Source organism: Nannospalax galili, unplaced genomic scaffold (genome assembly GCF_000622305.1).
Source record: "Nannospalax galili isolate Female #2095 unplaced genomic scaffold, S.galili_v1.0 scaffold856, whole genome shotgun sequence".
NCBI lineage: Eukaryota > Metazoa > Chordata > Mammalia > Rodentia > Spalacidae > Nannospalax > Nannospalax galili.
The window spans coordinates 513,476-526,014 of record NW_008339573.1 but is presented as its reverse complement, the minus strand read 5'-3'; the positions used below and the strand labels follow the sequence as shown (position 1 = coordinate 526,014).

The 12,539-nt window shown below is 38.3% G+C and overlaps 1 protein-coding gene across 1 annotated transcript in view; it reads left to right on the top strand.

Moving 5' to 3' along the window:
- Positions 1 to 12,539, top strand: part of Ctnna1 (catenin alpha 1) — a 165,059-nt gene that overhangs the window by 49,375 nt on the left and 103,145 nt on the right. Inside the window, exons 4-5 of the mRNA XM_008834280.3 lie at positions 9,368 to 9,534; positions 10,231 to 10,350. Coding sequence (XP_008832502.1) covers positions 9,368 to 9,534; positions 10,231 to 10,350 — 287 coding nt within the window. The remainder of the gene's footprint in view (positions 1 to 9,367; positions 9,535 to 10,230; positions 10,351 to 12,539) is intronic.

The following is a 12,539-nucleotide window of genomic DNA, read 5'->3' as shown; positions in this document are numbered from 1 at the left end:
TGATAATCAGAGAAGATGAGAAGGATGTGAGAAGTCCTTAAGCCTTTCCTGTGGGCTTCATCTTCTTATTCCCTGTATTTATTTTTTATAACTGTGAACTTAGAAACTTACAGCCATTTATGAAAGAGATGTACTCTTGCTCTGGAGTGTGTTACTGAATATGTTAAAGCTGTAATGAAATGCTTCTTCTAATCATGTAGTTATTAAAAATTCAAAAAAAATTTACTTCATGATAAATAATAAGAGGTGATAAACATTACCAGTGAAATCTATCTGATGACTTTATATACATACTCAGGTACTAAGGATCTGAGTATAACCAACTGTGACTAGTAGTAATTAGATACATAGAGATTAAAGACACCCGTGCAAACTTGTGTTAGCATTAAAAATGTAGGAAACAGCGTGTCTTAAAATGAAATGGAAATCTTCTTTAAAGGGTACAAACTCATTCAGTTTTATGTCTTACAAGGTGAGTTCAATGTTTTATAACTGTATTAATTCAACTGTGAGCCTAAAAATTTACAGCCACTTTTGAAAGAGATGTATCCTTGCTCTGGAATGTGTTACTGAATATGTTAAAGCTGTAATGAAATGATTCTTCTAATCATGTGGTTATTAAATTCAAAAAAAGTAAAAAAAAAAAAAAACTTTAAAGAAAAAAATAAAAGATTAAAAAAAATAAAATAAAATGTGGATTCCTAAAGACCATAATGTTCTCCTAAAGCATATGTTCTGAGATTCTTTGAGCTGGGTGTGGTTGTGCAGGCCTTGAATCCCAGCACCTGTGAGGCAGAGGCAGGTGGATCTCTGAGTTCAAGGCCACCTTGGTATACATAGCAAGTTCTAAGCCAGTTGAGGGTACAGGGAGACCCTATCTCAAAAAGACACCCCCCCCCCAAGAAAAAGATTCTTTGAATCATTGTGTTTATAAAATTAAGAAGGTGTATCATTTAGGAGCTTGGGGTTTTTGCCAAATACAGATAACTTCAGTGAGGGGTGAAAATAGAGATGACTGTGTATTTCATTCTGTTCCTCCATCAAGTCAGGGTATGTGAGTAATGCCAGGCACATACTGCCATTTGGTTCCTTCCCAGAAGGACTCTTAAGATCTTATTTGCAACTATGTTAGTGCTGGGACTAAAGGCGTGTGTCACCACACCCAGCTTGAAGAAGAGCTTGTTTTACCACTTTTTTATGAGATCCTTTAATCAGATATTTTTGAGAGAATTTCGTATAAAGTAGGTTTATGCTGGATGTGGTGGCACATCCTGTAATCCCAGCCATGAGGAGGCTGAGACAGGATGATTATCAGTTTCTTGTCAACCTAGGTTCTGTATAATCTTGCTCTAAAGTAATTTTTTTTTTTTTTTAATCTCTTTGAGACAGGGTCTCCCTTTAGTACCAGCTGGCCTTGAATTCACTATGTAGACCAGACTGGCCTTGAACTCAGAGATCCACCTGTCTCTGCTTCTGCCTCTGCCTCCTGAGTGCTGGAATTAAAGGTGTGCACCACCATGCCTGGCTCACTAAAGTAATTTTTAAGCATTAAGTGGGTTAGGAGCCTGGTTTAGTGGTAGAGTGTATGACATTCCCCCTCTTCCTTATCCTCGCTCTTCTCTTTTTCAATTAGGAATCTCATGATAGGAAATTTTAGGTATTCAAATCCATGGCCCGCATAACGTAGATGCTAAACTGTTAAGTATAGGATACTTTGTAATAAGTTTCCTATGATGTTGATGTCTTGCTATTCCCTGGGTAGAAAAAAATAATTCACTGCTTTTGTGACTCAGCAGTTAAGAGTTCCTGCTGCTCCTCAGGTCCAGGAGATCTGATGCTGTGTTTTGGTCATTGTGGTCACCTCCATACACATGTGCACAAACACGAATAAAAATAAATCTTACCATGTAACTCAGGTTGACATTGAAGTTGTGATCCTTCTGCCTCAGCTTCCTGAATGTTGACATTATAGGCATGCATCACCAAGCCTTGGTTTAATTTTTTTTTTTTAAAAAAAGCTCTTTTTGGGGGTGGGGTAGTAGGTAGTAGGATTTCATGTAGCCCAGGCTGGCCTCCATTGTAAGTACCCGATGATGACCTTGAGTTCTGATCTTCCTGCCTCTATTTCCTAAAAAGCGGGATTACAGGTATGTGTCACTAAGCCAGCCAAAAAAAGTTTAAAATCAAGTTTACATTTCAAAAACAATAAAGAGGGAATCAATTTATTTCTCTGAATTTGTGGGTTTTTTTTTTTCCCAGGGGTTTTTTTTTTTTTTTTTTTTTTTAATCTCTTGAGACAGGGTGCCCCTGTAGCCCTGGTAGGCCTGGAACTCACCATGTAGATCAGGCTGGTCTCATCTCACAGAGAGCTGACTGCCTCCCGAGTGGTGGGATTAAAGATATATGCCTCTACACTGGGCATAAACACGTACTTTGATACTAAGAGCAAAATGAAAAATAAGGGTTGGAGAGATGGCTCAGGGGTTATAAGTAAGGGTAATCTTTGCTGTAGCAGAGGACACGGATTCAGTTCCTAAAACCCACATGGTGGCTCACAGCCACCTTTAACTACTTCCAATGGATCCAACACCCTCTCTGGCCTTCACAGGCAACACATACACACAGACACACACAGACACACACAGACACACACACACACACACACAGAGTACATATGCATACAGGCAGGCATTCACACATACATATAAAAAATAAAATAAATCTCTCAGAATAAGTAAAAGGAAAAATAACCTATACTCTTGTAATTAAAAAAATAAAAGCCAGTGGTTAGCATCTTACTCTAAACTTGCATGTTTGTTTTTTTTATGAATATGCTCACATGAGTTGAACTACATTTTGCTTGATTGTGTATTTACTTTTTTCACTTTGTGATACTAAATAAAAGATGTTTAGGATCCAGTAAGTGTTTTTCTACAACATAGTTTAAATGGCTGTATAACATTTTTCACAGAGTAATATGATTTAAGTACACTATTTCATATCAGCAAACTAAAGATTCCTTAATAAGAATTTTTTCACTTATTTATTTTTTAGTGTGGGGGGGATCATGGGTACAAATGGATGCACTTACAGAGGCTAGAGGGCACCTAAGGGAGTCAGTTCCCTCCTTTTATCATGTGGGTGCTGGAGATCGAATTCAGGTTGCTGGGCTGGTGGCAAGTGCCTTTACACACTGAGCCATCTTGCTAGCCCTAAAGAGTTTTCTAAAAGATTTATTCATTTTTATGTGTATGAGTGTTTTGCTTGCACATGTGAAAGTGTACTGCGTGTGTGCCTGTTGTCTAAGGAGGCCAGAAGAAGGTATTGGGTCTCTTGGAACTGGGAGATTCGGGTGATTGTGTGAACTGTGGTGTGCTCAGAATCCACACTGGGTCCTTGAAAGGGCATCAAGTACTCTTAACTGATGAGCCATTTCTCCATCTCCCCTAAAGATTTAAAAAATATTAATTCATTTTTTTAAAGTTTAAGGAATATGATAGATGGCAATAATTTTTAAAAATTTAAATAAAAAGGAAGGCAGTATGAGAAAGGATAAAGAATAAGGTTTCAGGCAGGCAAAACCCTAAGGAGCTAAAGAGAACACAGGGAGGTGAAAAAAAGTCACCTGGGAATCAAGATTGGAGTCAGAATTCCCCTGAATGGCCATAAAACTGATCCTGAAATAAGTAATTTGATCATATTTAAGATGATTAAGGTAGCACTTACCTGTTTACCTGGAAGTTCTGCTCATTTTAATACAGGGACATTTTCTGTTGGTTTATAAAAAGCACATTCAGGTGGGTATCTTTTTTTCAGGTGGATATCTTAAAATACCTTTTCTTTTTTGGATTTGGTAGTTCATAACAAACAGTATGCTCTTGTAAAATGTTCTGTTTCAGAAAGTCCTTATATAGTTGAATCTCTTTCCCTGCATCAACTATAATAAGAAAATAAAAGATGAGATTGGGGTTGTAGGTATCCATTTTACCACATGCCTTACCCATATTTTGAATAGCTGATTTTTTTTTAAAAAAGCTTTAAAAGAGGATTTTAGAAGCCAGGAGCACTGGTACACCCTTATAATCTCAACACTTGGGAGGTGTGAGGTAGGGGGAATGTGAGTTTAAGGCTAATGTAGGCCAGATAGTCAAACCCTGTCTCAGAGGATAGAAAAGACCTAGTAATATGCTAATTTTACCTTTTCATATTTATTTATTTATTTTTATTTTATGTGTATGAGTGATTTACTTACATGCATGTGTGTGTGTGTGTGTGTGTGCGCGCGTGTGTGCGCGCTTGTGCAGTGCCTACGGAGGCCAAAAGAGGGGGTTGGATCCCCTGGAACTAGAGCTATGGATGGTTGTTAGCTGCCGTGTGGATGCTGGGAATCGAACCTGGGTCCTCTGCAAGAGCAGCCAGTGCTCTTAACCATTGAGCCAGCTCTCCAATCCCTTACCCTTTCATTTTTATAATGAATTTGTAGCCATAAGATTTTTTTATACCTTAGAAAAATAAAAATATGAAACCTGAATTTCATATATATGTAAATTAAAGATTTTTATCATCATGTAAACACTTTTCCTTTAGAAAAGAATATAGTCATTACAGAAATGTAGAAAAACAAGGATTATTCATCATCAGGCCATGTCACCTTTGGGTATAAACTTTGTCGATAGTCTTGCATATGTTGTTGTAGTCTATTCCATTCTTATCTGTGGCACACACATTGTGGTCTCCAGTTTCACTGTGTATCATTGATTGATATATATCTTAAAGTAGAAAGCACAAATTTCATTAATAAATTAGATACCTGGGTTAAGAGAATTGTTGTAATTTGTAAAAGAAAACACGTGTTCCTCAACTGGCAAAATTCGTTGGTTTTTGCTTTTCCTTTCCTTTTCCTTCTATGTTTGGACCTTGAAGATAGAAAAGATCTGTCTAAAAGTATCTTTCGGGGGCTGAAGAGATGGCTCAGCAGTTAAAGAACGTTGACTTCTCTTACAGAAGACCTGAGTTCAGTTCCCAGTGTTAGAAATAAAATCCGAGGTCCGAGGAAAAAAACACACACACGCACACGCACCACAAACCCTTAAAATATTTATTTATAGCCATGTGTGGTGGTGCCTTTTTTTGTTGTTGTTTGTTTGTCTTTTTGAGACAGGGTCTCCCTGTAGCCCCAGCTGTCCTGGAACTCACTATGTAGACCAGACTGGCCTTGAACTCACAGAGATCCGCCTGCCTCTGCCTCCCGAGTGCTGGGATTAAAGGCGTGCGCCACCACACCTGGCAATGGTGGCGCCTTTTTTACCCAGCACTAGGGAAGCATCATGTTTCATCATGTGAGTGCTGGAAACTGAACCATCTCTCCAGCTCCCCCTTTATATAATTGGTGCTGGGAACTGAATTTGCTGGGGTTTTTTTGTTTGTTTGTTTGTTTTGTTTTAGTTGTTTGTTTGAGACAGGGTCTCACTATTTAGCCTTGACTGACCTGGAACTCACTGTGTAGACCAGGCTGGCCTAGAACTCACAAAGACCCACCTGCCTCTGCCTCCTGAGTGCTGGGACTAAAGGCATGCGCTACCACACCCAACCTTAAATCTTCTTTTTAAAAAAATATCTTTATTATCGTTTTAGAGAAGATATAACTTTGTTCTACTTACTGGAATTCCTTGGTATATAGTCCAGACTTTAGGGGTGTGAAGTTGTTAATGGGATAGGTGATGGAGATGAGCAGTCCCTTGAGAATGTAGAAAGAGTATCAACTTAGTTTGGAAAGGCCTTTTATTTTAGAGTGTGGAAAAACTGAGACTGGTGAGTTGATTCAACAGATAAAGATGCCTGTGACCAAGCCTGACAATCTTGAGTTCAGTCCTAGAACTTACACGGTGGAAGAAAGAACCCATTCCCAAAAGTTGTCCTCTGACCTCCATGTGGGCTCCATGGCACATGCATATCCACCTCCAAATAAATTAAATAAATAAATAAGTAAATGTAAAAAGACCAAAAAAAGATAATAAAAATGTGGAAAAGCTAAGGGCCAAGGCCAACAAGATAAAGTTCCTCATTGTTGTTGCTATTTTGTTTTTTTGAGACAGGGTCTCTATAGCCCCAGGTATCACCATGCCAGATTCATCTTGGTTTTTTTAAAGCTGCTTCTGTACTATACAGATTAGAGTGGACAGAGGTTATTGCTTCAACATTTCAAATTAAAAGCCACCATTTGATTTATCCTTTAGGAAACTTGCAGGGTGACTATTTCATTTCTCTCTTTTTTAGCTATTTAAGACAGGGTCTCATGTATATCCTTTGCTGACCTGGGAACTTGCTATGTATCTCAGAATGGCCTTGAACTCCTGATCTTCTTGCCTGGAGCCCAGATTGTGGAATTATAGACATGCACTAGGGAATTGTAAATTCAAGGCAATCCCAGCAGGGGACAAAAACAAAAATAAACAAAACAATAAAACACCTCCCTCCCAAAGCCCAAACAAAACAAACAAAAATCCAGAACTGTGGTAGCTTGTGTTTCTAGTCCCAGCACTATGGAAATGGACACAGGAGGATTAGGAGTTTCAATAAGGAAGACCATTTTCAGATACATAATGAGTTTGAGGCCAGCCTGTGCTATGTGAGACCTGCTTTTCATTTTATTTATTTATTTATTTAATTATTTATTTATTTATAAAAGAATGCCCCATATCTGTTTAATCTTCATTATCCCTCCAACTTCCTTTTCCATGCCTGTCCTTTCCCTATAGCTTCATAAAGATTGATTGTTTTTAGGGGAAGTTAGTCAAGATAATTGATTCTTTAGAAAGATCTTGATCTTGTCCAGTTCTAATTTAGAACTGTAGGTTTATTTTTGGTTCTTCTGCTTTACAATTAGCCTCTGTGTTTTGAACTCAAGAGTTTAACTGTTACCTCAGCTGAGTCAGAGGAAAACACTAGGGGGTGACAGATTTGGCTTTGTGATTCAGTACTAGAGGGTTCTTTTTATGTTTAATCTCCCATATATCTTAGTTATTATCACATATGGTGTAATTGGCTGGGAGGTACTGGGATGCCCAATTAGATTCTCAGTCTTTATTGTTGGCCACATGACCTGGGGATGATTTCCAGTCTGCTTCAGTTTCTCTACCTTCCTCTATTATATATAGGAAAAGTGCTTTTGATCTCTTAGAGATGTACTTTGTAGATGGACAGTTACTGTTTTTATTTTATTTTTGTTATTATTTTTGGTCTTTTTGAGCAGGGTCTTCCTATGTAGCCCCAGTTGGCCTAGAACTTGCTATGCAGTCCATATTGGCCTCAATGTCACAGAGAAGCATTTGCCTCTGCCTCCCAAGTGCTGGGATTAAAGGCGTGCGCCACCATGCCTGGCACTGTTTTTATTTATTCTTATTAAAATTTTTCATCTATTTTTGTTTTATACATATGAATGTTTTGCCTGCATGTATGCAAGTGCACCCATGTTACGTAAATGCCTGTAGAGACCAGAAGAGGGCATCAGATCCTCAGAAATGGGAGTTACAGTCAGTTCTTCGCTGCCTTGTGGATGCTGGGAACTGATCCCAGGTCCTCTGCAAGAGCAGCCAGTGCTCTTAACTGCTGAGCCATTTCTTGAGCCCAGTAATTTTTTTTTAGACACAGGATCTTGTGTAGCCAGGCTGGCCTGGAACTCCCTTTGTAGTCCAAGCTGATCCTGAATTTCTGGTCTTTTGGCCTCTACTTCTCAAGTGCTAGAATGACAGGCATGAACCACTGTGTCTTATTCAGGACTCAGGATTACTTTTTTCTAAATTTTTTTTTTTTTTTTTGAGACAGGGTCTCCCTGGCCTGGAACTCACTATGTAGACCAGGCTGGCCTGGAACTCACAGAGTTCACTCCACCTGCCTCTGCGTAGCCAAAAATGGAAGTGAGCTTCTGAAGGTTTTCTGAGAGACTTCGTCTCAAGGGAATAAGGTGGAGCATGGTAGAGCAGGACATCCTCTGGTTTCTGCATATCTGTGTCTTCTTCAGTCACTTTCTACTTTATTTTTTGAGATGGGGTCTCTCTGAACCTGGTGCTCACAAATCAAGTTACACTGGCTGCCCACTAATCCCTGGAGATCTGAACTCAGGTACTCATTCTTGCAAAGCAAGCACTTTACTGACTGAGTCATTGCTCCAGCCTCAACATCATTCTCCCACTTAAGGTTCTGTTATAAGTGGCTGGAGAGATGACTCGGCAGATAAAAGTGCTTTCTGTTCTTGTAGGGGACTGGAATTTGGTTCCCAGCACCCACATCAAGTAGCTCACAACCTCCTGTATTCTGTTCTAGGGGATTCATTGCCTCTGGTCTCCTTGGGCACCTGCACTCATTTATTCACACATGCACAGACACATACAGACACAATTAAAAATAGATTTTAGGCTGGGTGTGGTGGCATGTGCCTTTAATCCCAGCACTGGGAGGAAGAGGCAGGTAGATCTCTGTGAGTTCAAGGCCAGCCTTGGCTACATAGTGCTGGGACTATGGGGAGACCCTGTCTCAAAAAGACCAAAAAAAAAAAAAAAAAGATTCTATTATAAACCTTAACATTTTCTCATATATGTGAATATTTACATAATAGATATAGGCTATCCCATAATTAACTGCTTATTGTTGTATGATCTTGCTATGTAGCCCAGTCTGGACTTAAACTTAGAATCCTCTTGCCTTGGGCACCTGAGCACTGGAATCATGTGCCATCTTGTCTGGCTAGCTGTATTTCACTGTGAGGGAAATGAATGTGTCAGTGACTAGACTCTGAATTTTTATATACCAATAAGTTTCTATTGGGGTTATGCACTTATACCTGGGATGGTTAAATGAAATATGATGGTCCTACCCAATGGATGCTATTTCTTTTCCTTCCTATTCAAATCTTAGAATATTCTCCCCAAGACAGTGGTCTCATTGTGGCCAGGCTTGCCTCAACTCTATGTAGCTGAAGTTGGCCTTGAGATCCTGATCCTTGAGCCTTTGCCTCCCAGGTACTGGGACTACAGGCATGCATCACAATACCTGATTGGTTTTTTTTTTTTTTTTCAGAAAGATATTATTAAGTCAAAAGAAAGAAGTATTTTTATTAAAAGTTTCTTGGTACATAGTGCCTAGTCACTTTCTGGGTATTAATGCTCTTGTCAGCATTTATGGGGATGCTTGTTTAAGTGATAGCTACAAACTGAAGGAAGAAACAAATGAGGACCCTTAAATACATCTCAATTTGAAATACAGAGTTTGAGCTATTTTAATTTTTTAAATACAGTATGTTTATTTTTTAAATAAATCAATTTTGGGGGGTTAATTCCTGCTGGGTTTTGTTTTTCATTCTGCAAAATAGGCGATTTGATGAAGAGTGCTGCTGGGGAGTTTGCAGATGACCCATGTTCTTCTGTGAAACGAGGCAACATGGTTCGGGCAGCTCGAGCTTTGCTCTCTGCAGTTACCCGGCTGCTGATTTTGGCTGACATGGCAGATGTCTATAAATTACTTGTTCAGCTGAAAGTTGTAAGTACAGGTTTATGCCTAGTTTATGCGTATAATTTGTTCTTTGTGTCATTGTGAAGCTGATGCTAGCTGTACAGTTTAGCATTTCATAGGATTTAGTTTGGTTTGGTTTTGAACTTAGTTTATATAAACAGACTAGTGATGATTTTTTTAAAAAAAATTCTATTTTAAGGTGCATGACACATCCACTATAAGGCACTAGTATCTTAATTCTACTGGAGAATTTGTAGCAGAGGGGTTTCTTTTGTCCCTTTCGTTCCCCTCCCCCTTTGTTTTTAGTAGTCCTAACTGGTCTAGAACTTTGTAGACCAGGCATCCTGGTCTATGTAGACAGAGATCTGCCTGTGTCTGCCTTGAGTACCTGAGATTAAAGGAATGTACCACCATGTCCAGCTGATTCTCCCTTTTTTAGAGTGCTTGTTATATATTTCTTTATATAAATAGTGTTCTAGAATTGAAAAACCAAAATAGATTAAGTTGTAAATTTTTAGATAGAGGCCTGTGTAGTAATACATAATTGGTACTTCCCACCTTTAAGTACCTGTGTAATGTGAAAGCCATATTCACTAAATAGACTTGTTTGGATTGTTTTCTGAATAACTGTTAAAGAAGATTGTGTCTTAGAATTTTTTATTCCTTTTATCTATAGATTTTTATGTTTCAAAATTTTTTTATTTTGGGAACTGTGTTTTTTAGGTGGAAGATGGTATCTTGAAACTGAGGAGTGCTGGCAATGAGCAAGACTTAGGAATACAGTATAAAGCCCTGAAACCTGAAGTGGATAAGCTGAACATTATGGCAGCTAAAAGACAGCAGGTACAGTCATGAGTTGTAGACATGTTACAGTGTTATTTACTTATTTTTTGAGACAGGATCTCACTGTGTAGCCCTGGCTGGCCTGGAACTTGCTATGTTCTAGGCTCGGTCATCTTTTTGTCCCTTTCTGTATGTTTTCTTTCTCTTAGAACCCACTAATGTCATCATGGGGGCCACACTTTAATGGAGGATTTCATTTATATTTGTCTCTCAAAGGACCCGCCTACAAATATTAATACAATTTTTGGGATTGTTTATGATATGTAAATGTGGAGTTGGGGTAACATTCAAACCATAGCAAAGAGTAAAGGTAATGATGGAGGTAAGGGTGGGCCTTGGCAATTTCTGTAACGAGCACTATCTCTGCTTCACGTTGTGATCTCCGGTTCCTCAATGTGCTAGAGTATTTTGATGTTCAAATTCCATTGTCCACATATAGAGAGCTTGTTGAGATCGTTGGAAAAGCTTAGTGCCTCTTATTAAGTCTGTAAACTGACCTGCTTGATTGTTTTCCTGAAAACTTCAACAGCTGTTTGATAATGGCACTGTTAGTGTTTTATTTCTTAAACTCTATATTGATTGGTTGGGTTTGATCAAGTACCATGTTTTAGGTATAGTCATTTGAATCCAAAACATCTGATAAGATAGATCTGTGACTACAATTCTGTTGTTAAGAGGGAAAAGTGAGGAAACTTTTCGCTTGAATTTTCAGGGTTTTTTTGTGAGTTAGTGTTATAGATTGCTTAGAAGTTACATGATTACTCCATGAGATGGATAGGTCAAATATATGGAAAGCAGGTCTTCCTCTGTATGTTTTCTGTTTGAGCGTTCTGTAGTCTGCTTGAACTTTAATGGGATTGGTGAAATCATGGAACCTAAAGTAATACACTCTTCTATGAGTATTCTGTTATATTACTTCATAGCTCACTTTTTGAAGTAATCTGGATTATTTTTCAGCATATCTATCTTGAGAAGAATACTTTTTGATTGATTCATTCATATTGCAATACTGATGTCTACATTAGTATCCATTTTCTTATCTTTAACAAAAGTCTAGTTTCTTTGTAAAGGCAAAATTGGTTCTAAAGAGGGAGAATAGAACCCTTTAGCAACTAGAATTAAATAGTATTTGCTTGTTATTCCCATTGTAAATTAAAATTTATCCCTAATACTTGGCAAAATAAGAGTCTTATTTGGAAAACACCCACACAGGAGAACATGCATCAGCTCTTTAAGCAGAATGACTAACCCTGGTCCCTGTTGTACTTGAGACTCTTGAAGTGATCACCAATTCTCTAAATACACAGTCTCCTATTTTTGAATATTTAGCCTAATGTAGACTTTGGAAAAGTAGAAGTTTATACCAGGCTAGGCAGTGGTCTAGAGAAGTCGTGTTGAATACTCATTCTGGTACCTGTTAACTTTAGGTGATCATGAGTATCTTTGGAAGCCTTTAAAAGAGGCTGTGTTGATTCCTTATAAATACTTAGGAATGCCAAGTCCGATTGCAAATCATTTAAAGCAAAGGACAGTATAAATATTTAAAGGCAAATACATCCCTAGAAAATGTAAGCATTTTAGAGATTTTGGTGAGGGCAAGACATTTAGAAAATATCCCCAGAATATGTACACCACCTTTTAAACATAATGTTAGTCACAGCCCCTTGTCATAACTTGAATCTTGAAATGACTCATTCTCTAAATCCACAGGGTCCTGTTTCTGAATATTTAGCTTAATGTAGTATGCTACAGGGCATTTGGAATGCTGTGGGCTATTACTTGCAAATTCAGGTTCCAAATGAGAAAAGAATTCTAGGAGGGAAAACTAAGCTGTCATAGAAGGTTTGAATAAAGATGCAAAACATCAAATATGTGCTGAGGTGACATTTCAGAAAAAAGAAGCTATTTGGTGCCTCTAATGTTTAATTAGTAAGTCTTCTAGAAAAATGAGCCATTAAATAGCTAAGTCAGACTTTTGAGTAATTAACTTTGGACATTCTAAGTTGGTTAAAAAAAATTTAAATTTATGGGGCTGGAGAGATGGCTCAGCAGTTAAGAACACTGGTTGTTCTTGCAGAAGACCGGAGTTTGAATCCCAGAACCCGCGTGGCACCTAACAGCTCTGTAACTCCAGTCCCAGGGGATCCGACAGCCTCTTCTGACCTCCGAGGGCATTGCACGACATGGGT